Genomic DNA, 27,174 nt, shown 5'->3' with positions numbered 1-27,174 from the left:
TAAAAAATGTGTAAAAAAATACTTTGTTGCTTTTAACATTAAAAATTTAACTTTTATGCAACTATACCCATATTTCTCCATATGACCAAATTATCCTCTGGTACTCTATATGTTATAATACAAAAGTAAATCATCACATTATTTTACTTGTTTCAGGTGTGAATGGTTGATTGAGAGTCCAGATGTTCAGCTTTACCCATACATTGCTTTAACATTCTTATCTCAAGACACTGAATGCAGTTATGATTTTATAACTGTACATGACGGGAACACATATACTTCGAAAGTTATAGCAAAAATAAGTGGGGATTCAACTAGAGCCCCTTTACATATTCTCCATGCACACTCTGGTAGTATGTTGTTGTATTTTTTCAGGTAAGCCATTTCTAGTTACATTTTTAATAGCCTTTTAATAAATCTAAGTATTTATATATAAATATATCTAATAAGTAGTTATATATATAAATATATATATTTTTTTGCTTGAGACAGGTATTATAATACAGGTGTCATATACCATGACATTAAATGTAGTTTAAAGCCATTTTCTTGCACATAGCAACAATACTGATAGCAGTAATAAAAGGTAGAAGAACAGTGCCGGTAAAAATTTGTTTAAGTTATTTTGCTTTTCTGGAAAAACTGATGAAAAGGTGATGTTTCTCAGAAAAATATTGACTGAATAATGCATAAGTTGTGGGCTAATTAATAATTTTTTCGTCCGCTTGATTTGTTGACCCTATTGCATGAACGTTGGTGGAAGGTGGCGTTCGCTGTTTTTATTTTATACAGTGGTAACCGTTTGTTTATCGGTAAAGATGGTTTATCTATTACAAAATGCGATATATACCTAAATATATATATATATTAATATATTATATATTTGATTTTTCAACTACCAATTTCATAAATGTTTTAACAGTGACAGCAACTATGTCAAGAATGGATTTCGTGCCAAATTCAATATTTATTCATGTTTAAATAATTGCAGTAACAATGGGCGTTGTATTCAAATGAGGTAGCTGTTGTCTTACTATTGTAATCAATGTTCTATGTTATAAACTTTCCTAACTTTTCCTATAGGCTATTGCAGAAGAAATAAATACTAGCCTATACTTTACATAATGTTTCCTTTTTGTTGTATTATTAGTTTTATAATAAATTTATTTCAATAATAAATTTCTATACTTCTGGTGGCTGGTGCATTGTAAGTCCAGCAATTTGTTTTAAATATGCTGTAAAGAAAAAGTTTGAAAGCCAATGAATAAAACAAAAACTGATTTTTTATATGCACCTAAAATTGGAATTTATACATTTCGTTATAACTTGAACTTGATAACAATATATAGAGATTGCCCATCCAAAAAAATTGGCGCACCAAGAAATTATCTTCCAATTTATATTTTTTTATTTGATGACGTCCTCATAAAATTGATGACATCATCAACAGGGTTATAAAAATTAGTAATAAAATCAGATATATACAATGTATTTTAATACTAAATCTTATTTAGGTTTCATTAAATTTAAATATCCATATTGTATGAAATAGATGTAGCTGCAATGCTGGTTGGATTGGAACTTCGTGCAACCAACGTGGCTGTCCAAACAACTGCAATGCACCTCACGGCATTTGTGACTTTGAAAGGTTATTTAACATATATATATTTCATAGACGTGCAAAATGCAGTATAGTAGTGACTGGCCAAAAATTGCTGGCAACATTAGGTCCAGCAGAATATATATATATATTCAAAAAATGGAACTTTTTCTTTGATCCAAAATATACTTTAGTTTGTCTCTTTTATTTTAATGCAAGCTGTTTTCAACAGTCTAACTATATTTGAGTTCAAAATGTTTGAATGGTAATATTCGTGTTTATCTAATAGCATATTGATTCAGCATATTCGTGATAAAATAAGGACAATAATTATAGGTGCCACGTCGGCAAGTCATTACGACTTCAGAACGTTGGCTTTAATGCATAAAGCAGTGCCTTAAGCAACACAATATTAGTATTACTTAACTTTTCACTGCAAACGATCTGAGAGAAATTTTAAGTGGGCGAGTCTATTTCAGTTTATATAAATATGTTTCTTATATAAATATCACTTCACCATGAGTGGTAATAAGTGGTCCAGCGGTCACTAATGGGTTGTCCAAATTATAAACCATATTAAAAAATCATACACAAAGGTAAAAAGTGTGTTAATTCGTTAGCACACTTGGATATAAAATTATGCGAAAAATATGCCTCTGACTGCGATGTGGTGTTGCGGCACTGGTTGCTCAAAGGACTTAAATGGGCTTTCGGGTTGTTTGTCTAATGGGCCAAATCTGGTCTAAATCCCAGGTCTTTGACGAGGACCTCACCCATGGAGAACATAAACAATAAAAAATTACAAATACCTGAAATTATATCGTCAGACGTCAACTAGCATTTAGCTAAATTACATCATAAAAAAATATTTACCTGAAACTGACATTATTACTGTTGAATATTTTATTTGTATATTCCAGATCCAAGCGTTGTATTTGCAATGCTGGTTATATTGGTAAAGGTTGCAATCTCTATACTTCTTCATCAAGTCAGAATAATAGTTGGACAGCGGTTAACAACTTTACTTTCTTTGGAGATGCTGCTCCAAGTTTATCATTTCATGCGGCAGAATTTGTTCATTCGTTCTTGTATATATTTGGAGGTTATGATTTAAATGCAATGAAGAATGGATTGTATCGATATAACTTCAGGGAAAATTTCTGGACTTCATTAAGAACTAATATGATTGGTCCAGCACCTCGTGCCTTTCATACGGTTTGTTATTTAAATTTTTTTACTGTATGTTGTGATTATTTTACCCATTTATCAGATGAACTACATCAGAACCGAATATTTGGATCAACTACTCATATTTGGAGGTCAATTTGAAAATGGGTCATACAGTAATGACATGTGGATGTTTAACATTACTTCCAACTCATGGCATTTAGTTATTCCTTCCAACAACATTTCTGTTTCTAGGAAACTTTCCCAACATGCAGCTTGTGTGGTTGAACATTCTAATGTGCAATACTTGTATGTATTTGGTGGCCTTGTTGGTAAGAAGGATGATTCAACGTTTTCGAGCGACTTACATATGTTTGATGTAAGAAAAAAGAAGTGGAGCACATTGTCGGACTCTTCTGGTACTAAAGAAACCAAACGTCGACTGGCTGGTCATTCAATGGTGTACGACAATGTCACACATACTTTGATTGTATTTGGTGGTTTTCTTGCATCTAAATCTATTGCCAATAGATCAAATAGGTTGTTGTTTTTCAATATATTGAAGAAATACTGGTATGAATTTGAAATGAATGATTCACCACCACCCATGGCGTTTCACTCTGCTAATATTGCTGGTGATTACATGATTATACATGGAGGCAGTGTACATATGCATGAATCTGACGAGTCATGTTATAGCGACAATACTTATTTCTACCACTTAAGGTGTGCTTCTTGGAAAAGTTCAAACTCTCATCATGGTGGAAGGTATGGTCATGTTTCTGCCATGTTCAATCAAAATGTTGTGTTGTATCATGGTGGGTATGATGGAACTGTCTCAAATAGCCTGTTAGCTTACAAAGTACCTAAGTATGCAATGAACACTATACCATACTTTGAAATCTGCCAAAGTTACACAGTAAGAGATATTTGCTCATCTGATGTAAGATGTGTGTGGTGTGAAGATGGTTTAGTAAGTCATCATTCGTTTTGTACCAACAAAGAAAATGGATCAAACTCTTGCAATGATCATCAATTAACACCTTCTACATGTGGTGGGATGTGTCAACATCTTAAAGTTTGTTTTTCATGTTCAACAGTGCGCAGGTGTGTAAAAAAATTGTAAGAATGGCCAACTGAATTAATTGTATTACTTAGTAAAATAGGTCACCTTAAACAAATCCTAATATTTAAAGAAAGCTAATGTTCATTTTGAAGTTAAAGTAATTTATATCTCAATTTGTGTATCATGTATGACAAATATTTGTTTATAGTAGCAACCCACGAAATTCAGATCAAAAGACAGCAGCTCGTAAAAGCTTCCGTAACCTTAAACCTGGCAGCTTTTAGTTTCCGATGACGTAATTTTTCCGGGAATACCCAAATTCATGTGCGGCATAATCATGTGTTTTCGCGTGTTAAATTAAAATGTTTTATCGCAAATAACTTAAAAATATTCGAACATGTTTTATCCCGAATAACCTTATTCCCAAACAATTTGTAATGCCCGATACATCCAATACATTGGTTCAAAGTTTTTATTCTAAACATATTGGTCATCCTGATGGATGCACAATGTTGGTATACAGCGATCGCCATGAATTTTATTTAATTTACTAATAATTGAAAGATAGAATAATCTGCGTGCCTCTAATTGAAATAATTGAAAGATAGAATAAAAGTAGGGTGGGGAATGACGGACCCATAAAAACATATTGCCCAGGTTTTCAAGTGATGCCATGAATTAGTACAATCATACTTTTATTATTTTACAGCTCATAAAGGAAATATAATAAAACACACAAGCAGTTATTTATCCATTCAACACTTGTTGGGCTATGAAAACACTGTTGAATAATACTGTAACATTTATTTTTATCTATCATCAAATCGGTACCCGTGAAGAGATATTTAAATAAAAAGGCGGTTTTGCCTTTCTTCCCCCACCCTACTATATATACTCTTTCGTTTAATAGTTTTTTTGTTCCTTTCAAAAATATTTTCTTTAGGTTTGATTTTTTGGAAGGTGAATGGGTGGCAGGTCGCTGTATATGGAATGTTCATGATAGAAAGTGCTCTTCTGCAAACACAACTACCAATAGTATGTATATATGCTTTCACCATCCCAACCTGCTTAATACTCGTCTAGTCAATCAACACCATCACTTTTTGACCAACTTAAAGGAGCATACCAACAAAAAATGAAAATTTGTAAAAAAGCCGAAAGAAAACATGCAAAAGTAAACAAAAATCGTTCACGCAACATTGCAGGAAGATAGAAAAAACTCTTTGATAAAAATGCTTTTTTTAATTTAAGTTTTGAGTACAGTCGATTTATTTTTTACACTAGCAGATCTTTAGGCACGTTTTTCAAAACTGTTTTTTAAAACTTTGATGGTACTTTTAGATCACATTTGAACATCTCTATTCTCTATCCATATAAAAACAATTGTTTTTTTTTGGTATGCTCCTTCATATGTTTTTCAACCTACATAATGGAGTTTACTAACATTTACCTTAATTTATTACTTTAGATTTGCCTGGTGATGAAACATTGGAACGATCTTGGCGAGGAAATCCCACTACTAATATAATTACTTCCAAGCTACAATGTGTAAACATGAAATTAGCTGAGGGTTTTATCAGCCAGTACTTTCGTGATGATATAACTTCTCCTTATAAGGTTTGTTAAAGTCGTTCCGTTGCAGTGATTACTTTTTGTTTACATTTAGAAGTTAAAAAAGATCATTTTGAATTTCTTGTGGGTTGTGAGTTACTGTACATGCATTAAACGACAGTCCAAAGCTTATGATGTCACAGGTGGACCGAAATGCTAGGACTGAATTCGCTCATATCTAATCTAAAACCATAGTGATAGGCCTCAAAGTTCTAGTCTCTGCGTACACAAAATGGTTATGGAAACGCAGCAAGTCCAAAAGATAACGTTTGCAAAATCGGCAAGAACATTTAGTCATGGTATACGACCGGGCCATCTTTTTGTGAAGATAGAAAAACTAAATGTGTTGCATTATGTACAACATAAAGCAACCTTATTCAAGTAAAAACAAATGCATTAACATAATCAATCATGCACCTACTACCTGTTAGGTGCATAGAGCATAACAGTAAATTAACAGAATAAGAACAGAAACATAAATCTCTCATACACAACATTACACAGGTTGCTTTTGTACAAGGACCTCTATCTTTAACTGTTGTCCACCACGGCATACCTACACATAATTATACCGTTGCCGTGCAAGGGTATCTCCATCCATTGAATAAACAACTGTTCCCAAACCATATCCTCAGATTTAAACTGACTTCCCGAAGAGGTAAAATAAACAGAGTTTTAATAAAGTGTTCATTTTTTAAAATTTCCTATATTTCAACCATTCATTATTACAGGATCTGCAAAATTTTATCTAAGCAGAGATGACAACGACACAAATAGCAATTTAATTGTACAAACAAGACAAAATAATAATTTTGTGCGCTCCACCTCTCATAATATTCACAGAAGACTTTCTTCAACTGCGAGGTTAGTTTTATGAAAATATAAAACTTTGACTGGCATTTGTTGAGTTCTAACTTGAATGAAGATGTGCAGATCTTTACAGATATTTTTACACGGCTTAACTTAACTAAATAGTCTTTTCCATTTTTTAGCCCTAATTGAATGCGTTCACATGGCCATTTAGCCTTGTTTTTTAAGCAAGGATGTACATCTTGAATTTCAACTGTTTTATAACTAATTGTTTAGTAGCATTACGCTAACAGAAGAATTCTGCACAAACTAAATAAGATGCTATTTATCTTTTGGGAGCCATGTAGGCAAGTTAAATGTTGCTTTTGTCCTCCAATGGCACTACAGCAAAAGTGCTTGCTTGCGAGTTACAGGCTTTTGGTGACTGGATTTATTTCTTAGGTATGGCCATTTGAATAACCCAAGTCACTAATTAGGTTAAAGCAATGTTCTTTAAGTGTCTTGTCTGAAGACACATATACAAAAAATGACTACAGTGAAACTTAGTTTGGCCATTTATTACAGATACTATTACAAGTTAATATTCACACATACCGGTGAAAGTCACTCCAATATTCAACCTGAAGTTAGTGTTGCGTGGACAGCAAGGTAAACATTAACATTATTGTTTCTTTCCCATTTTTTTTAAATGTTTAATTATATTTTTACTCAATTACTAATGTGGTATATTTAGCTGTTGTTGTATTATTTAAAAAAAATTTAAAACAATACATTTGCTTTTACACTCTGTCTATATAACAGATGAAATGTGGGTACAGTTTTTTTTAATTGTTACTTTCCATAATTATTTTTGTAATAAATAATCAGGAAACATTTTTCTTACAGAAGCAACTCCAATCCACATTTAAACTTTTCCATTATCCAATCAAGATTTCTTGAACCATACAACACAGACACTCGCTCAAATCCTTGCAATTCCTATTTAGGTTGTTTATCATGTCTTGCTGATTATAGTTGTGTATGGTTCATTCAATCTAACACCTGTGCTATGAGATCAGATGTATCAAATTCTGGTAATTCTGTTTTTTACAAAATAAGTTATGAAAAGGACATACCAATCAACAATTAAAATACTTTTTCTTATGCCGAATCCAATGGTTTGTTGCACGACAAATTATTTTCCCTAAGTGGTTTGATTTGCAGTTTTGACACACAATTTATGTTGAAAGTTTTTTGTTTTTTTGAAATATTTGATCCATCTATATACAATTGTTTACTTTTTGTTGGTATCTCCCTTTAAGTTTCTTGTAAAAATTGGTACACTGGTAAGTTGTTTAAAAAAGTGAGTTAAAATATGGCAATAGTAAGTAATGTAAAGCTTCATAGTAGAATATTTAATTTTTTAAACTGCTATATGTTATTTATTACCACAACTGTTAAGATTCGGGATTCATTAAGATATAATAATGCTCAGAAAAATTTTAGCTCTATACATGGGTATAGTAGAAGACAGACCTAAAATATGTGAAAAATATAACATAATAATAACAGGTGATGGTTTTAATAATATAATTATCTGGTGTGCATAATTTTGTTTTTAACCATCAGTTGTTCAAATAGACCTTGTTCATGGTTTGGTTACCGACCCACATTTGTGTGAGGCATGTGCCGACTATACATCGTGTAATGAATGCAACCAACATCATGGGTGCTTGTGGTCCAACCATGGAGTGTGTCATCATACAATAGGTAAATATCATGTTTATGCTGAATAAAAAAACCTATGCTTAAGAATAGGAAACATTGATATTTTATTAAATTAATATATGATTGTGTATTATCATCGCTATGCGCTGTGTCCCCAGAATGCTGTAACTGTACACAAGATGATGCGCTATGTTTTGATTTTTTTAAAAGATGCATGTAGCATGTTTGGATTTTAATGCTTGAGACTGCAATTATTCAACGACTTTTTTGAATCAAGTTTCACATTCTGGATGCTATTTACCATTTTTCTCCCAGTAAATTTTGCATATATATATATAAATGCTTTGTTATGCTAAGATAGTAGTCTAGTCAGCATTCAGTAGTATAAATAGGTGGGATTTATTACTATGGTGGCTTGTTATCTGTTTATTCATGTCATACCATAGTGTGCTTATTTACCAGTTACCTGGTTAAACAAGCCTGGTTTACATGATGGTTTAAAGCGGATTTGAATCCGACTTGTCAATCTGTTACTTTCATTTTCCGCGTCAGAAAAAGCCAAGTCTGACTAAAGGCTGCCAACCCTCAATACCCCTTAGTCTAGTGATTTAGGGTCAGATTGAGCGATCAAGTTTTATTGAACAAACATAAATTTTGTTGTTTATTATTTATTAAACAATAATGCCGTTTTTTTGCAGAATAAGATAGTAACAGTGTGGGTTTACACCTGGCAACAAGTTTTACGGATAATAAATTAATTAACATTTAACAGACAAATGTAGATTGCGTTATTAATTATAAACATACTGCATCCTTTGAACAACAGAAAAGTTGGTGCTAGTTAAAAATTCCCCCTCTCCTAACCCCTTAAATAATGCATAAAAGTTTCATTTTAACTTCTAACTGATTTGGTGTATACTTCCAGAAACTGAGTTAATTAAAGAATGTCCTACATCATGCTTTGGAAGGAAAACTTGTCAGGAATGTTTGAATGGAAGGGAAAGTGGTGGTGAACTATGTACTTGGTGTGAAAGTTCACAAACTTGTTACTCCTTCAAACTTCATCTACCATTAAACTTATTTGCTTCTTGTACAGAGTGGTTTGAAAATCCAATGCAGTGTAAAAAGTAGGTTTTATCTTTACTATAAGTTGTTTATTGAATGTCATTATGACACACCGATGCCCCTTTCTTACAACTACACCTAATAAGTTTCAATATATACAACTATGTGACTGACAGTTTCGCCAACCCATTAGTGACCACTGGGTTGGGGCAATTTCCATTTCATTTTAAGTGTTGTACATCTATGTTGCAAAGATACAAAGTCTCTAATCCGGTATATTTTGATTATTAGACAAGGACTACTATTGTCAGATCTAATTACATGATAGATTTTCTTTAATTATAGTTGCAGTGGTCACACAACATGTGGAGAATGTAATGAAGATTATTTATGTGGATGGTGCAGTTCGCAAGAAAATCGTCTTATTGTAAATACGAAAACATTTTAAAATATTGTTTTATCTGATTTCTTTCCAGAAGCATTTCTTTCAAGTTTGTTTTTTGTTGTTGTTAATTTGTCTTTTTTTTATGTTTTTTGTTAAAATAACATATTTTTATTGTACATAAATATTAATTGTTCCTCAATTGTTCCAGGGTTCAAGGTGTTTATTTGGACATTTCCATCTCCCCCATTCCGAATGTCCAATCAATAATCCATATAGCAACGACTTGTTTGACTGGGACTATGCAACATGTCCTGATGTGGATGAATGTGAAATGCGTGAGTATGGCTATTAATAACTTATCATTTGTTAATTCTACCTCTCCAAATAAATAGCTTTGTTCTGTGTGAATGAATATGTTTTTTCTGTTTGGCTTGTGTTCGACCTGGTTTATTACATTTCTTGATTTTTCTAAATCTTTGCAGAGCTTCTCAAGTCTTTGTTTCGTCACGCTCAATTTTGCTCCCCAAAAATACGCATATCAATTTAAAATACTTGGTATTCTTGATTTTAGAACTGAATAGGCATATACTTTTAATTAAGACTAAATCACTAGGGTTGTTCGTTGTTGGTTATGTGTGTGATGGTAATCATTAATCTAGTTGGTGATTTGAACTTTAAATAGCTTATGACAAGCCATTTAAACTGTGTTAAGGACCATATTTAACTTATAATAAGTAACATATTTAATATAGAACAAGGCATAACTGTTCAAGTCACAATTAATTTGACCCAGGTATCCATTCATGTGATATCAACGCTTTATGTTTAAACAATATGCATTCTTACACATGTCAATGTAACCGTGGATACACAGGAGATGGGAATTCATGTGTGAGAACATGTGATATTGAATGTGTACATGGTGTATGTAGGTAAGTAACATTAGAGTTGATGATTTTAATGTAACAAGTAAACATCTATGTTAGGATTCAATAAATTAGTTGAATCTTAATATTGGCAACTGCAGTGGTAAAGTCAACCCATATAAGTGCAAAGTATCTTGTGAAAAACTTTCTGTCATAAATTTATGCTTCTCTGCTTCAAGTATTGTTTTTATCATCTTAATATTTCGCACAAATAGCTGAAAATCTTTCTACTGTTCAGTATTTGGGCCAAAATGAGTTTTTCAAAAAAATAACAAAGATAGTATTAATTGTAGTATGTATTATTACCTGATACCAACTTCTATGGGCGTGGTCCAGATTCTTAAGCATGTATTGAGTATATGTGGTTTATAATAAGACACTTTGTAATCTTTAAACTTTATTTATTCCCTCATTTAATTTCTTGTATTTGTTTTTTCAATATTAGCAATGAACCAGATTATGCATGTGTGTGTGATTTGGGATGGTTAAGCATGGGAAATAATCTTACTGGATGTGATGAACAATGTTTGTGTAACTTCCACAGCACATGCAACACAGATATTGGTGAGAGTTCCTAATTTAACAGCATTGTTTTAATTTGTTATGTTTAATCTTAGCTTATTTTAACCACTGATGTTTCAGAGGTAAATCTCATTGATTGTTTCTAATTAATACAATCTTTGTTACAATAACTTAAAAAATAAATTGATAAATATTATGTTGTAACTTATTAACAGCAGACCAGAACTAGTTTATTTAGTTGTTAAAAATTAGTTAAGATATTTTTTCTGTTTATTTAAAAAAGTAGTATACCTTGCAGGTTTGTTTCTTGAATGATATGTTTTACGGTGCTGTTATAGAATGGCTAGCGCTCTAGTATTGTAGGCATATGTGTCCTTGGGCACAACACAATTGGTTTAGCCCAGTGGTCACTAATCAGTTGCTGAAATTGTCAGCTGTCACACTAACTTACACATTTGTAAACTTGTAAACCTGAACGGGTTTCATGAAAAAAACATATATTATATTATAACAAGGAATGGGCCGAATCAAAACGTCATTGAAGATTTAGTAGATACAATGAACTCGAATAGTTTGGATCTTGGCACATTCCTAGTTATAGCAAATGTCGTTGCCAAGCCGGCAAGGATAAACAAGCTACATTCATTCTTACAACTTGCACTTTAATAATTGCATTCCAGCTATTTGTGATGCATGTCAACATAACACACAAGGTGTTCATTGTGAACAATGTATTGTTGGTAGTTATGGAGATGCAACTTCACATGCTGGTTGCAACTTATGTGATTGCAATGGACATGGGGATCTTCAATATAATATTTGTAATTCACAATCTGGGGCATGTTTCTGTACTGGTAATACAGCGGGGGATCATTGTGAGATGTGTGCAGCTGGTTACTATGGAAACTCAACGTAAGTTATTGTATGGATCTACCATGATGTGTTAATAAAAATTATTAGAAACTTTTACATCAAGCAAAAATGCTATCATTACTTTATGAAATTACTAAAAATGTTAAAATTAACAGATTGTCTTCAAGCTGAAGCTGCAAAGTTTTCTTATCGTAAAAAATAGCAGCTTTTTCCAGCTGACTTGGCCCACTTTTTTGGGTTACCACAATCAGTAATTTGTCACTCAATAAAATTGTGGCTGAAATTAAATATATAGTACAATGGGGGAAGGTAGGACACTTAAGCACATATTACCAAATATTTCCAAAATCAAAATAGATGACGGTTTTTGGTTAATACCACGAATTAGTACTATCATTCCTTTATTAATTGACACCAATTTAATAAAATATAATAAAACACACAAGGAGTTATTTAACTATCCGCACAACAAGTGAAATTTTAATTCGAAAACACACAGGATAAAATGGGACAGTTTGAAATCATTGTTTATTTTGATTATTAAGTGTATTTATAAATAGGAATATACGTAAATAACACGAAATAATACTGTACGCTTTGAAAATTAAGTCGAAACTTATTTTTTCTTGCCCTACTGCTATAGTTTTAACATGTTACCTATACATTATATTATTGCATAACAATTGGTATTGTTTGAATGACAATGGGTAATGTTCGAACATCAATGGATAAATATTGTATCCTACAAATGTATATGAACTTGTATTAACAGAAAATTGACTATAACTATTGATAAAGTTTTTATTTTTGCTACAAATTGGGTATTACTATTCTGTTTTTGCCACAAGCCCCTTCTTATAAAATTAATACCAAGTGCAAATGACCAAATTTCGAATATATTTTCAAAATATTATCTTTTTATTATATCAGTATCTTATAGTTAAAAACCCCCTGAGAATTACTAAATTAAAAGCAAATCTTTCAAAGTTTGGCAATGAAAACATACAAAACTGCAATCTGGGGGAAGATGGGACTCTAAATTGAAATATATTTACATTAGTAGTATTCTACAACTTGTAGTTAACCTACCGAGTTTAACAGGCTGTGCTAGCTTCTTTGCCATGTAAACTTCATATATATACTGTTAAACTGATATTTGTTTGTTGTTTTTATTTCAAATTAAAGTCATATTGACCCCTGCCTATTTTCTTCATGCTTATATCTCAGTGTTTTTTTTTACAAAACTAAAATGAGTTTTATGAGACAAAATCAAACTGTACGAAATATTCAAGTTTGTTTTATGAAGCTATGAAACCAGTTTAATCGTTCGCACACGCAAACTAAAAAAATCATTGGCTTTACTATGATTTAGCGAGCATTAAAAAATAGCACCTTACTATTTCGCATTTTTTACCTGTTCAAAGTATACTGTTTCTATTTTACATATTTTTTTTAATATTTAAAAACAGTAATCAGCTTTGACGGGCGTTTTATAAGGTCGTGATAATACTGTCGAATAATTCTGTAACCTTATTTTCCTGATCATCATTAAATGGGGGTTTGTAAAAAGAAAATTAAAAAAGAGTCTCGTCTGACAAAGTGTCCCATCTTCCCCCACCCTACTATATAGCCATTTTTCCAAATTTAATTTGAATTTTTTGTTTAATTGTTATAGAAACCATGGTGTATGTTACAAGAAATGTCAAGGTCGTCACTTTGTTCGAGATATTCATGGATCTGGTGCATTCGGTACATTATTCAATTCTAATGAAAAAAAGTATTGCTGGTTCATAATACAAGCTCATTCTACAACAGATATTGTAAAACTTGTTTTCAACAATTTGAAAATAAAGTGTGAGGTGGGTTATATTCTGACTGTGTAGATTGAACTGTTTTTAAGGAGTTAATAATTACAGATTGAACGAATGTATATATATGATGGAATACCCAGCCATACCAATGCATCTTTACTTGCTGTTGTATGTAACTCATTCGAGTCAAACTTTGTATTTTCTTTATCAGGTATGTTGAAATTGTTTCAAGTTTATTTACCTCATATTAAAATTTTGAAACTTTTTGTAGACACTCTCACCGTTGTGTTCGATGCAGTTGCATTGTCATCTGGGTTCAGTGTAGTATACAACATAGTATCCCGTGATAATGATTCACAAATATTATCCACTTTTTCCATGATCAATTCATGTCATGCTTCATCTGAAAGCAGGGAACTAAAGGTTTAATGTATACATTTTGTTTTTTTGTTCTTAAATGAAATACATAATAACTCATAGGGATTTGCCCCCAAAATAAAAGCTCAATCAGTCTTTGCAACTCCTTGAACGGGCAAACCAACGAAAAACCAAGTTTGTATATATAGACTAGATCACATATGACTTTGAGCATCTCTAACTATATTATATACAAATTTTAATTTTTGTTGTTATGCCCCTTGAATCAGCTAATGGTGGTCACACTCACAACAATCCTCCAATAGAAGCAAATTTATGTACAAAATACTCCATGTTACCACTATTTTAGTTTTTGATGGTACAGCGAACTCAGTGTTCAGTATATCTTATATATGCCACGAAAGGTTGAGGAACTGTGTTAGTGAAATACTTCTAACATTTATTGTTTGTGGTATGTTGGGATGCAGATCATGGATGGAACGGAGGGAATACACCGAATCAATCTGCTAAATAATCCAAATCCTGCGTTTGGACATACATTGGTTTCATACAAAGATTCTTTAATGTTGTTTGGTGGTTTTAGATTCGGAGTATTAGATTCTTCTGTATACATGTAAATATGTTGTATCCGCATTTTGTTATTATTTCTAATTAATGTTCCTTTCAAAGATATAACACAACAAATATGCTATGGACTCCAATCATGTCTACAGTGGCACCAACTGGTCGATATTTCCATGCAAGTGTTTCTGTACCAACATTAAATCGTATGTTAGTGTTTGGTGGTATAACTTTCAACCAAATACTCTCGAATGAGTTATGGGAATTTTACTGGTCGCACAACTTCACTAACAACAGTAAGTGAAATTTTACATAAACAAACATTCATATTTTCCTGCTTTAAAATATTATTTCCATCATATTGTTTGGCCGAACATATTGTTTTTTAGATATTTAATAATATTTATCTCTTATACAATCCTTGCCTGTTGGTCAGCGTATCAGTATGACACAGGTAATATTTTATTGTTCTTAACCATCTAAGTTTCAAATAAATAAAAATCAAGGGAAATAGAATAGTAATTTAATCACAGAATTAAGTTGTACAATAAACATAGAAGCGTAATATACGTAATTATAAATATGGGTGTTTAAGTGTCTTGCAAAGGATACAAGTGCCAACTGCAGTGCTTGGTGACATCATTTAGATTTTCAATATTTTTATTGAAATGATTTTTCAAGAAATATTCCACATTATATTGTTAAAACAGAATGGAGATTGATTGAAAGTAATTCTACACCACCCATGGTTGCTGCACATACTTTCACACAATGTCAAAATGGAGATTTTATTTTAATTGGTGGATTATCAGTCAATGGTAAAATCAATAAGGAGGTAAAATTTAAAATATTTTTTAACTGCGCATGCATTGTGTGGGGGACAGTTTTCATGTTATTTTGAATCTTTTAGTTTTATTTTATGGTTATTTTTGTTTATTTAGTAGTTAGATTCTATTATAAAAATACAACTTTATTTAACACAATTTGGACAATTTCAAACATTATTTTTACCAGGATTTGTCAAATTTATCCTATGGTCCACTGCTACATAACAAGAAAGTAATTTATGATTTCCCAGACATTTATATGATTTTACCAATGTTACAATAATTTATGTGTCAAATTATTACAGTTCTGTGTTTTTTGTAAAATTGTGAAAACGTATACAGATTTGGAAATTCAACCTTTATACATCTTCATGGAAGCAACTCTCATCAAGAGGATTAAATTTTGCTGTGTTTGGTCATACATCGATTTGTGATGTAACAAACAATGTTATCTATATTTTTGGTGGATGGAAAGCTGGGAAAAATGCAATTTCAAATAACTTATATTTGTATGACATAACTTGTGAAAGATGGAAACACATTGATACGAGGTCAGATGTGCATCACCCACCAGCCATGATGTTTCATTCTGCTGCTCAATTTAACACGGGTGAGTTAAAAACTAACTACAAACAAGTTGTTAAAATAGATTAAAAAAGCTCAGTTTAACTTTATTTGAAAGTCCAAAAACTTTTGTTCCGAACCACATATATATTTACTGTTAGCCCTTTTTTTTATAAATCTGCAATCCTCATCATAGATCTACGTTGCAGATTTAGTTTGCTGATTTGGGCGATTTTACCTGCACAGTCAGGTACTATGTAATGTACTTAAGCATTCATTAAAGGATTAAAAAACATGTTCCTGGAAACATAAGGTGTATATCGCGTCAGAAACCGAAGTATTTTTTGTTGGACTATCACATGTTCTCTAGGTTTTTGGTATCATATGAAACATATTTTTAAAAAAATGCAGCAGTGCTTTCAAAGCAAGTAATAAAACATTTTAAATATTCTATTATGAAGCCTTTTTTCAGCATTATTTTGGTAGATAATTCTTTCCTTTTACAAACAAAACCAACTTCAAAAGGTTTTACCAACTATAAGCAAATTTATGAACATATTTGTAAATACGTGGTTCAAAATTTCTCACCCAAAGTTGTTAAATATTCTAATGTATAAAATTGTGCGATGTGATTTCAAAAGCCTTATAAATAGTAGTCATTCTGATCTAATTTCTCTGTAGTTTCTGATCGGGGGTTCGTTATATTTGCTGGAGGAGTTTATGTGAAGAATGATATTTGGAAATATTCCTTTGGATCTCATTCGTGGACAAATCTCACTTCGCCAGCAAGAGCACAAGGTTTTTCAAATTTGGGATTTTTTTCTTAATAAATAATTCCACGCATTCCACTGTAGACTTTTTTGATTTCACATGTATTTTTTGGAAGCTGTTTTGTTTTTTGAAACTTCTGGTATCATCGAAGCATCTCTACCTATTTACATTTTTTTAAATTTATTTGTTATGTTCCTTTAGAACACATGCCCTTTTCACACTACATTTGGTAGCTGGCTGATATAGTATCAGCGATGCTATACAACATTTAACATTTTTTCTCTTTATTATGGCAACACTCAGCGATTACTGGGTTGCAGCATTCTCCATTAGGTGTTTTTTACATAAACCTAACCCAACAATAGTGGCGGCATTAAATAACCCATATCAATTTATCAGTATTATTTATATTTTTCTTATACGTTGAATAAAGTGTCATATTATTTATTTTAGGTATTGGTATGGGGTCTTCAGCAGTCACAATTAATACAACAACAGAAGGTTTATATATTTATGTTTATAGTGGAAATTATGATGGACTCTTCTACAATCATTTACACGTAGGTTGTAGATGCACTAATGGGATGCTGTACTTTTAGAATACTCTTTTAGAAATGTGATCTAAAGGTACCACCAAGGTTTTTAAACACGTAACAGCCTCTAAAAAAATCTGGTGAATTTGAACCGCTGGAGTAATTTATTTTCAACCTGAATGCCAGATTATTTTAAAATAGAATAGAAGGTATCATGTAGACAAAGAAACATTTTAGGATGAAAAAAATTGACATTCATTAACTTTAAGAATGTGTGCAAAAATTCTGCGTTCAACGTTAGATCTGGTATTTCACCATAGAAATAAAACTGAACGTTGATGTAGCTTTGTTGATTGCACTTTTTTCAGAAGCTGTTTAGTTTTGGAAAACTTTGGGGTATCTTTAGGTCACCTTTAAGCATCTTCAACCACATTTAAAATTTTATTATACGCTTGTTTGCCCATTTAATAAATCCAACTGTTTCCCAATGGTAGTAGATTCAGGAATTTAACAATATAATGCAACAACAATATAATGCTTGAATAAAAATCTTGAAGTTATATTCCATCTTTATTATGGTGGACATAGACACATCATTTGTTAGTTGACCATAAAATATATTGACGAAAAGTATTAAAATTTTTTTTTATTAAAAACATGATTGTGTAGATGTTTAATGCAAGCTGCAGTTTGACTGATGCTCAGCAGCTTAACGAAGAGGTTCTCGAAGGAAGAAATGAACCAACGGTATTATGTAATGATTTGAAGTAAGTTTATATTGGAACATAATAAAAAAATCAATATTCAAAGCTTGTTGCTTCTCTATTATTGATGTGTGTTCTTGGGCAAAGTAATGACAGTCTTGATTTTTTAACTCAGTGGTTACTAATAGCTTGGGGAAACGGGCATGAATACAGATAAAAAATGTACATACCTAATTATTTGCAAGTACTTCAATATGCAGTTGAACACCTGTGGTCAGGTTTGGAATTCTTGAGTTGCTCTATCATGCTTAGATAGTTATATTAGTTATATGCAAATATTAAAAAGCTCCATATGTTACAGATCATGTCGAGAATGCAACTTGCATTTTTCTTATCAACGCAGCTGTATGTGGATAAATGACCAATGTGTTGTGAACCAGTGTTCAAACAATGAAACCATGGAAAATATTCATTCATTTGGTAAACAAGGGAGCATAGAATGTAGAAATAAAAGCAAATGAATGTAGAAATAAGTTATATTACAATTTTTACCTTTGATAATAAATAGTATGTTAAATTTTCAACAAACTATTACAAATGCCATGTAACCAATCACCAACAATGATATATTGTACACAATGTAGCCAAGTATTGGTAGTTGTTATTAGACTAATTGATTTATATTTACAGCATGTTCTGTATGTAGTGATATGGATTGTGAGGATTGTTATAACTCTGCACATTGTCACTGGGTGCCCGGTAATGTAACATCTCATAACAAGAATGGATATTGTGAAGAAAATACAAACAATACAACACAAGTGAAAAAGACTGCTCCTCTAGCAATACATAACTATACAATGTGTTTCCAGCAATGTTCTATTTTTACTTCCTGCAATACTTGTTTGTCTAATTATGATGATATTTCTGTTTGCTTGTGGAGTACTCAAGTAAACAAATGTATGTCAGTTGTTGAGAGTATTCTTCAATGTAGCGCTGGTCTGTGTGGCCATGTGGTTCAACTTGGTTCTCAATGTCCAACACCATGCAGTTACTTCACATATTGCAATCATTGTTTGTTGAATGAAGGCTGTGGTTGGGTGGGTAATGACGATGGATCTGGTCACGGTGAATGTACCGCCGGCACTTACCTGGTAACATAATTCTATCTAGCAAACTAACTATTCATTTCAATTTTTTCTTACGTTTAGGCTCCTATTGATTTGCAAGCAGTTGATTCATCACAATGGTGGTTCATTTCATGTCCACAAGAGAATGAATGTTTGAATGGACATGCAAGTTGTCAAAATCAAGACAATGAGGATTGCCAAGATACCCATGATGCATTTGAGTGTGTTTGTGCACCCGGCTACACCAGAGACAATATAACATTGTTGTGTAAACCGCACTGTCAATCAGGTTTGTTTGTTAGTTTAAAAAATTGCTTCTCAGCAAAAGTTAAAATATGTTTTCAACAGGTTGTGTGAAGGGTGATTGTATAAGGCCAGATGTTTGTCAATGTAACTTCGGGTATACTGGTGAATCATGTGACCTGCTATGTCCGTGTAATCACCATAGTGATTGTATTGAGTTGACACCTGATACTTACAAGTATGTATTTCTGGACCATGTTTTAATATAACTTTATAAATTCAAGAAACATTAAAATTCCAAACAAAGTGTGTTCAATATGTGTAATTTCAGTTTATTTTGATTCTGATAAAAGTCAATAATCTTGCTTTTTATAATTTCCATTGTTTGAACTTAAATTCAACCTTGTGTGTTAAGTTGCACGGATTGCCTTCATAACACAGTGGGTGAAAGTTGTGACCGATGTAAACACGGATATGTTGGGAATCCAATCAACAATCAAACTTGTGTTCCTTGTCATGTAAGTGTTTCTATTTATGCATATTTTACCTCATGCTTATTTAGCTGCGTTTTTAAATTATTACTCAACAAAAAGTTTCCCAAAATTCGGCAAGACTCTGTTTTTTGACCATGTGAAAAAGCTAATTGTGTATTTTATACAGTCATGATTGCATATGTTGGTTCTTTAAGGATGACAACAAGTTTTTGCAACACATTATTGTACTCATGAAACAAAGTATTATAAAGTGTATTTGGGGTAGACTAGTAGTTTTAATATTAGTATGATTTTGCATCAAAACTCTTTAAAGCTAGCTTCGAGATTCTCTAGAATTTACTACAGTGTTAATAAAACCTAATCCGTTAAAATACATTACACCTGCTCTTTATTTGTATTGATTGTGTATTTATAATACTTTTTTCTACCTTTCTGAGTAGTTTTATAGTGTGTTTTACTCACTTTGTTTCCTGTTATTCCCACATGCTTGTTTAAATTTATCATCTTAGAAAAATGCTTGTCATTGTTACAGGTTGTATGCAACCAACGATCAAATGTTTGTGTCAGAAAATCTACCTTAACCTTTTATCGCAGTCAAACAATCAATTTATATGGACCGTCTCATGTTGATGATGCTGTTTGTGTGGATTGTGATGGAAATAGTTCGGGAGATTATTGCAATGAATGCATTGATGGATATTTTATGGTGGATTTTGTTGTTTATTAATTTTATATGGATGCCAATTTAGACAACATATTAGTGAGCAATAAGCAGTTAGTGTTAAGTTAAGGACACACATAGTCTCTAATGGTAGCAGTGAATTTACATATTGGATTTGGAAGTTACAGCTCATTAGTGGTGCCATTGTGGTTAGCTTTTGAGCAAGACTCTTAACAATGTTTGCTACAACCCATTTCGCTTAATGATTGTCCAAATTGACAATCCTACACAAAAGAGTTTAATTACTTTTAATTCACAAGCAAATATGCAATGTATAAATCCACCACATAATGGTTTGCGTAATGACACCTGTGTTTTTGAGTTGTTCCAACTTGAACGGATAAACATGGTAACTATAAATAAAAATATGTACTTTGCAGCTAAATGGAGCTTGTCACATGTGTTATTGCAATGGACATGGTGATAATTGTGATAAGATTACTGGTAGTTGGTGTAATTGTAGAAACCACACCACCACGTCCAACCCGCTGTGTAATGAACCATCGAGGTTTTTAAATATTGATGATAAATGTTGGCAACAGCAATGTGATGCATGCCAGGGTGGATTTAAAGGAAATCCAATCAATGGTGGACATTGCTACAGGCTGGTAAATATTTATTGAACTTAAATTTTCTTTACTTACCCCCAAAAAAGCTTGATACAAAAAAAAATTGTTTTTGTTCGAACAACATCAAAGTTAATTATTGTTTAAACATATGTATTGAAATAAATATTTGTAATTTTTATATGTATGTAAGATGTAATTGTAATGTGTACTTTCTTTCACTGGAACTAAATTAATCTTTGAATTCTCTCATAATCTATTACCTGGTTTCAACTAGAAGATACCAGATGTAAGGCTTTATGCTGCCATAAACATAATCACCCACCTAAAACACCCATGCTAACTTGGTAACACGTAATCTGATTGCTAATCCAGGTCAGTATAAATGATGAATGGTGTTTTGACCCAACGCTTCTACCTGGTTGCGCCACACATGATTATAACAAGAAGTTGGAGATGAAAGCTGGTTCAACAATTTTATTTGCGCTTCATCCCAAATTTTTGAATGTTGATATGAGGTTGATTGTTGAAGTATCTTCTGGAACTGTTGATATTTTTATTTCTGATTCAGATTCAGTATTTCGCATGTAAGTTCTTGCAACTTCTTGGTAACTAACTTTAGAATAATACGTTTCGATTTATATGTTTAATTGCCGCTGTTACAATTGTTGGTGCAAACCTGTCTTGGCCAAGACACCTTAATTTTGCAGTAATGTAGAAAAATTTAATCTTCCAACCTTTTAGCATGAGGAGTATAAAATCTAAGCTTATATAAAATCATGTTATAACTATAACTCCGGTCCTCCACCACAAGGAAAAGTAAAGTATTTATTCACATTAGGATACATTTAAACAGTCTCGTTCACAGCCTACTTTTACATTTTTGTCAAAACTTCACGAATTTATGATTTCTTGTCGATGTTTCTGCTTTTCTTAGATATCCAATTGTTCTAATATACATTAATCATCCGCTACCTTTTGTTTAGTGTTGAAGACTCCACATTTGAACAAAAGGTTGAAATATCAGCATCACATAATAATTCATTACAAGACAGGTAGTATTAATATAAAGCAGCTTCTAAACCAACATAACTTGATTTGTTGTAATTTTGTAGACGAATTGAACGAAGTGTTTTAAATAATTCCAATTCTGATGGTTCCTTGCATGACAATCATGTACGTATTGTTTTTCAATTTTAAATAATTAATGTTTACATAACAATAACCTGTAAAAGTGGTTTTTAAACCTTTTTATCTAGTGATCCATTTTAGCAACTCCGTGTAACTAATGTCATTTTTCGGCCAATATCAAAACAAGGTTAAATAAAAAGTGTGATGTTTTCCAAGCAGGCCAGATATGTAGACCAGGATATTTGAAAGTTGTTTTGTTTTTTTGAAACTTTGGTTGTACCATTTAAGCCTCTCTACCTGTATACAATTTTTTTGGTATGCTCTTTTAAGTACATTGTAGGATTTAAAGTAAAAATATTTTTTGCCTTGGTGTATTACTTATTTTTCAAAAGCTACCACCAAAAACTTCTGCACAGAACTGCACAGAATTTCCCTTTAATAAAAAAAATAATAACTGAAAGAATCGGCACAGAACTTCCACTAATTGAAAATTATTGGTTCAATCATTAATATATAGATTGTAACACTGTGAATATTTATGTGATCATATGATCCTTACCTAAACTTAGGTCTGTTGTTTGCATAATTAGGCTAATCAGCAATATACCTAGATAGGATTTTCTACTGTCCACAAATAATGATGTAAAATGATTTTTGGCAGTAGAATAAATGTACCTGAAATAGTTAGGCTAATCAGTTATAAAAAATGTTTTGATTAAAAGAAAACAGTAAAACAAATCTTACAAGATACACCGTATGTGTAATACTTGTTGCCAACATATGTCTGTGCAATACCAACCATCGCTTGTATAGAAGTATCCAATATGTGCTTACTGTGACACAAGAACTATATATATATAAAATGTTTTCCTGTATGCTGTCCCTATTTTATATTTTTCAAGTTTAAATCTGCTTGGTATGTTTAGGTGATGTATTTGAACACTTCGGGCTTCAACAGTTACACCACAATAGCACCAAACAAAGTGCTTCATGTACAGAATCTACAAAACATGTTGGTTGTATCTTTCCCACACTCCCAATATAACTTTGAAACAGGAATTTTTTATGTGGTGATCCTATCACGTGAATTACGATATGAAGCAAGTAATAAAAGTGTGTTGGAAAAAACATCAAGTGGAAGACTATTGTTTCGACAGGTTTCATTTCTAATAAATATAAGAAGCATATTCACGTAATATACAGAGCAGCGTTTTTTAACGATCCTTTTCAATGCTTTCTGGTTATGCCACAAAAAAAACTGCCATTTACAAAACAGAAACTCCATTAATGAATTAAAAAAAAGGTATTTTAGAATTATACTTTTATAAATATTAATATTTGCCATAATAATGCCTTTGTAGAATTTCATATAACACCCGCTTTCTCTCATTATTAGGTATTTAATAGTGCAACAACATATCCAAAGCTGTTGTGGTTCAAAATTATATAAATGCCTTTTTATGATAAATATAAATATACATAAAAAAATATTTTTTGGGAAATATGAAACTTTTATTTTATAAATACAGTATACATATTGTAGTTGGTAGAATGTCTAAACTTTATGGTCTCTGCATCACTCGAAAGTATCAAAAAAATGGTTGTTAAAAACTGCTACTTTGTATACTATATACTGCGATCATCCATGTTTTATAAACCACTGAGAACCATTGGAGGAAAAAAATCAGTAATGCATTAGAGCGCTTTTGGTTTCTAAACTACTTAAAACATTCATGATTTCATTAAAGATGTATAGACTATTACACTTAATTTTATTTTTTTGATCAAACATAGCTGAAAGGACTATGAACTTTTTCGTGCATTCCTAAACTTGTTTTTTAAAATGAATGTTTAACTTTTTTTGTTTCCAAGAACAAACTGTCACAATGTTAACACAGTGAGCATGTTATTTGTTGTGATGTCACGAGTCATCCTATAATATTAAATTCAATTCCAATTAAGTTTTATAATGGATTTTTTTTATTTCTTACAGGACCAAACTAGAGTGGACTTATTTGTTTTTTTTTCTGTATTTTTCTCTTGTTTCTTCCTTTTTCTGTCTATATGTGTTGTAGCTTGGAAGATAAGACAAGCTGTTGCAGCACAGCGGAACTTGTTAGCTCATCACATTCAACTTCAACACATGGCAAGGTAAATATTTAGTTGATTTTTTAGTTATTGTGGCAATGTATATGATGAGTTTTCAACATGCTTGAATGTTGTGGTATTGTATTTTTAACCTAGAGGTAATGGGTTCAAGGCTCATCGTTGCTAGCATTTTGTGCGTATGTGTCCTTAGACAAGACACTTAACAGCAATTTCTCCAACCCAGTGGTCACTTGTGGGTTGCCTAAGACTAAGTTGTCAGCCATACATAAAACAGAAAGTCTAAAATAACATTCACCCACAACTTATATTTTTTATAACTTGTAAGATGGCACGAGGTGTATGAAACAGAACACCCGTGGACCACGGGTCGTGGTAAATGAACTGACTTTTTCCGGCCCTGCTAAGAGAATAAAAGAATATCACACAGTTTGAGATCCGTGCTGTGTTCTACGAGGATGTCAACATAAAATTTCACAACAATTAGTCATTTGGGGTTGTTTAAATTGTCAGCTATACATTTAAAAAAAATCCAAAAAAAGTATTGACTCACAAGGGTACATAGGACAGGGGTGTATGTTTCAAACAGAAAAACAGCGTTATAACAACTGTTGTTGACCTGCCACTGAAAGGATAATTAAGATGCTTTCATTAATCTGTTTTAACTCCAAACTAATGTATATAACAATTTGTTTCAGTCGCCCTTTTGCTTGTATATATTTGTATATAAGCCATTCATCAACCACAGAAGTCTATACCAAGTCCGACGCAAAAAAGATTTTAAAATCCAAACTATCTTATTTATCAAAAGATGAGCCAAGTAAAAAGATGTCTACGCATCAAAGGTAATGAAAGAATTATAAGTTTAACTTTACTTGTAAGGAATACTTCATTTGAATAAAATATATCCATAAGATATTGTTTATAAATTGAACTAATATTGATACCAAAATATAATTCCTTAAAGAAAGAAAGTGATGTCCTTATTTTGTATGTAGAAACGTTTCAAAAGTTTTGCTTCCTCCTATACTTAAATGCTCATTGGAAAATAAAACTCCCGATGGGTTTACCTCTGTAATGAGAAAACAATGTGCTTGTCATGGTATTTTAAATTTGATGGATACGTCAGATCAGAGATCAAATGTAACCAAATCTACAAAACAACAAACTAGATTAAGGTAGGAGCATAAGTTAAAACCTTTTATACTTGCTTTATCACACTTCTAGCAATTGGTCACATTTCTGCTATATTTTCATTTCAGATTGCACTGCACTTACAGTAAATCAGATAAAAACAATGTTGAAAAACATATAACAGAAGAATATTTGGAACACAATGTTCCATTACTGCAAAATCTTTCCAGTGGTGTTGATGGCAATGATGAATTTCTGCATGTTGCTTCTAATGTTAATTCTACTGAAGAAAAGAAAGAAATTCTAAATTTTGTGTCAGGTCTCGAATCAAAGACAAGTGTAAATGAAAGTATTGAACTTCCTCATTGCGTATCAACACCTGTCATTTACAAACCATCCTCACCAAGATTATCAGGCAGAAGCTTAAGAAGTCAATCAAGTTTTAGAAACAAGCATTTTTTTAAAAGAATACAAAGCAGAGTTCATGGTCCTTTATCTTTTGAACCAACAAGCGATGGACAAGCAGGTGTAGCTACAGTGTTTATACAACTACCATCTGCTTCTACCATAGGCATTGGATCAGCACTAATGAACAAGAAATGTTTATCATTAGCTTGCTATGAAGAGTCCAATGTTTTAAAAAAGTATGGTTATGTTGAAACAAAAAGAATTTAGAAATTTTTTTTCTTCTAGTTTTGGTGAGATGAATATTTCTGTAAAGCTTTCTAATTGATGCAGCAATAAGCACATGTTTATGTTACAACACTGCCAGTTCTATCGCATTATTTTTTAACAAAGTATTTTTTAACATACACATGCATGTTATTAGGAATTATTCGTGTTGCCGTTGGGTTAAGAAAATAATATGCACTTGGAGAATGTTGTGATATGCAGTTCAACTGTTGTGTTTTGTTGAGCCCTGCCGCATGCATGATATTCGGTTAAGCAAATTAAACATTAAAGTTCTGATTGGAAGAAAAGTGTGCGTCAGGACACAACCCGTACAATGGGGGGAGTCAGCCTTAAAGAAGGTTGACAGAGCATGATGGATAAACAACCCCCCTAAAAAAATGCCACCAAAGTTTACAATAAAGACTTTCCAAGGCACACTTATGTAAGATTTAGATAATGGCCTACACATCATGGTTTAAAGAAACCTGGAATAATACTAAAATAAAGAACAAAAACGAAAATGGGCAGCAAGTGTAATCTCGGGTTAGAATTGATTGTTTGAGTTCGTTCATTATTGATTTCAAATATTAATCATTGTGATGCCTGCAGCTCGGTTTTGTCAAGGTGAAGGGTTCCTTGACTTTATCCCATGTTGCTTAGAACGTACAATTTAAAGTACTTGGGGGCACTGTTAAAGATAGAAAGAATAAAATGAAATATAGGTTATGCAAATATCAAAAAACTATTAGGAAAATAGGTTAAATATATACTAACGTATGTTTCTTCATCTCTAGTCGAAGCCAATGTCAGTATATATGGCCTTAGGTTATAGAAACCCGAATAGAACAACTTGTTGTTACGTGAAAGGCAACGTTATTGCCATTTTCCGCTCAAAATGTTTTGATTTTAAAAATATTTTCTTACACAGTATTTATTAAACAGGTAAATCAACTCGAAATTGTAGGCTAAGGTGCTAAGCAGATGAAAATTTGTAGTTTGCAGAATACTGTAAATGTAAATATAGTACAATGGGGGAAGATGGGACACTTAATTACATATTGCCAAATATTTCCAAAATCAAAATGTATGACGGTTT

At 31.9% G+C, this 27,174-nt stretch overlaps 1 protein-coding gene across 3 annotated transcripts; it reads left to right on the top strand.

Annotated features, from left to right (window-relative positions):
- On the top strand, positions 1 to 26,386 carry LOC100176201 (multiple epidermal growth factor-like domains protein 8). Of its 3 annotated transcripts, XM_026833572.1 has the most exons (43): positions 6 to 375; positions 923 to 1,018; positions 1,553 to 1,648; positions 2,521 to 2,815; positions 2,871 to 3,874; positions 4,777 to 4,868; positions 5,302 to 5,450; positions 5,949 to 6,102; positions 6,176 to 6,308; positions 6,819 to 6,902; positions 7,140 to 7,327; positions 7,875 to 8,003; positions 8,887 to 9,088; positions 9,372 to 9,453; positions 9,620 to 9,746; positions 10,205 to 10,343; positions 10,783 to 10,901; positions 11,540 to 11,771; positions 13,408 to 13,591; positions 13,649 to 13,754; positions 13,815 to 13,966; positions 14,389 to 14,534; positions 14,591 to 14,778; positions 15,193 to 15,317; positions 15,652 to 15,919; positions 16,555 to 16,671; positions 17,098 to 17,204; positions 17,847 to 17,944; positions 18,243 to 18,361; positions 18,572 to 19,035; positions 19,093 to 19,300; positions 19,360 to 19,492; positions 19,670 to 19,772; positions 20,281 to 20,454; positions 20,850 to 21,077; positions 21,411 to 21,622; positions 22,022 to 22,090; positions 22,151 to 22,211; positions 23,093 to 23,323; positions 24,160 to 24,317; positions 24,971 to 25,117; positions 25,271 to 25,450; positions 25,535 to 26,386. In XM_026833572.1, the coding sequence occupies exons 1-43, from the start codon at positions 356 to 358 to the stop codon at positions 26,079 to 26,081; spliced, it is 7,866 nt and encodes a 2,621-aa protein (XP_026689373.1). In that variant the 5' UTR covers positions 6 to 355; the 3' UTR covers positions 26,082 to 26,386. The 3 variants fall into 3 exon arrangements, with proteins under 3 accessions (XP_026689375.1, XP_026689373.1, XP_026689374.1); XM_026833574.1 differs by lacking the exon at positions 25,271 to 25,450 and having other exon boundaries at positions 1 to 375; XM_026833573.1 differs by lacking the exon at positions 923 to 1,018.
- Positions 26,387 to 27,174: the final 788 nt, after the last annotated feature.

This window comes from Ciona intestinalis, chromosome 3, assembly GCF_000224145.3.
Source record: "Ciona intestinalis chromosome 3, KH, whole genome shotgun sequence".
Taxonomy (NCBI): Eukaryota; Metazoa; Chordata; class Ascidiacea; order Phlebobranchia; family Cionidae; genus Ciona; species Ciona intestinalis.
Note: the sequence above shows the minus strand (reverse complement) of the source record. Positions and strands in the feature narration are given on the sequence as shown.

Excerpts from the sequence above, each read along its gene's own strand:
- LOC100176201 (XM_026833572.1), top strand. The coding sequence starts at position 356 with ATGTTGTTGTATTTTTTCAG. Across the intron at positions 7,328-7,874 it reads ATCAGATGTATCAAATTCTG|ACCTTGTTCATGGTTTGGTT; the intron begins GTAATTCTGTTT and ends TTGTTCAAATAG. Across the intron at positions 25,118-25,270 it reads AAGATGTCTACGCATCAAAG|AAACGTTTCAAAAGTTTTGC; the intron begins GTAATGAAAGAA and ends TTTTGTATGTAG.